The sequence below is a fragment of the Cystoisospora suis genome, assembly GCF_002600585.1.
Source record: "Cystoisospora suis strain Wien I chromosome Unknown contig_4697, whole genome shotgun sequence".
Classification (NCBI taxonomy): Eukaryota; Apicomplexa; class Conoidasida; order Eucoccidiorida; family Sarcocystidae; genus Cystoisospora; species Cystoisospora suis.
This window is the reverse complement of record NW_027157489.1, coordinates 1-410: the sequence shown is the minus strand read 5'-3', so window position 1 is coordinate 410 and position 410 is coordinate 1. Positions and strand designations below refer to the sequence as shown.

At 48.8% G+C, this 410-nt stretch overlaps 1 protein-coding gene across 1 annotated transcript; it reads right to left on the bottom strand.

The window, feature by feature from the left end:
* Positions 1-124: 124 nt before the first annotated feature.
* CSUI_008389 (uncharacterized protein) lies at positions 125-373 on the bottom strand (the record flags this gene model as incomplete). The annotated part of the gene is made up of 1 exon (XM_068068522.1): positions 125-373. A coding segment is annotated over one exon (117 nt), but the record flags the coding sequence as incomplete, so codon positions are not given.
* Between the last annotated feature and the right edge of the window lie 37 nt (positions 374-410).

The window sequence follows — 410 nt, the reverse complement described above, 5'->3', positions numbered from 1 at the left end:
AGAGGAGAGAGGAGTAGTAGTTAGATCCTCCAAGAAATGAGTGTCGGTACAAGCCTTTCGAGTAGCTTAGGGAACTCTCCTTACTGGCACGCTAGCAAGCGGCTGGAGATTGACGTGCCCTTAAGGGACGAGGCACGAATGAAGTTAAACACGCGAAAGAACACACAACCGGTTTCTGAAAAACATAACACTCAAAGTCCTCTGTGAAGCATCAGGGGTAGGCAACGGGCTCCACCACGCCCGACGCGATCGGAATCAACCGCAACAAAACGGCACAAACCGCGGAAGAACAGACTGACTTCGCAATGCCCAAGTTGCCCGTTGCGTCACTTGCTCAGCGTTAATGTTCCCGTCATCGTACAAAACTTCCAAAACTAGAGCTTAAAGAAAAAAGGGATCAAAACTAAAAA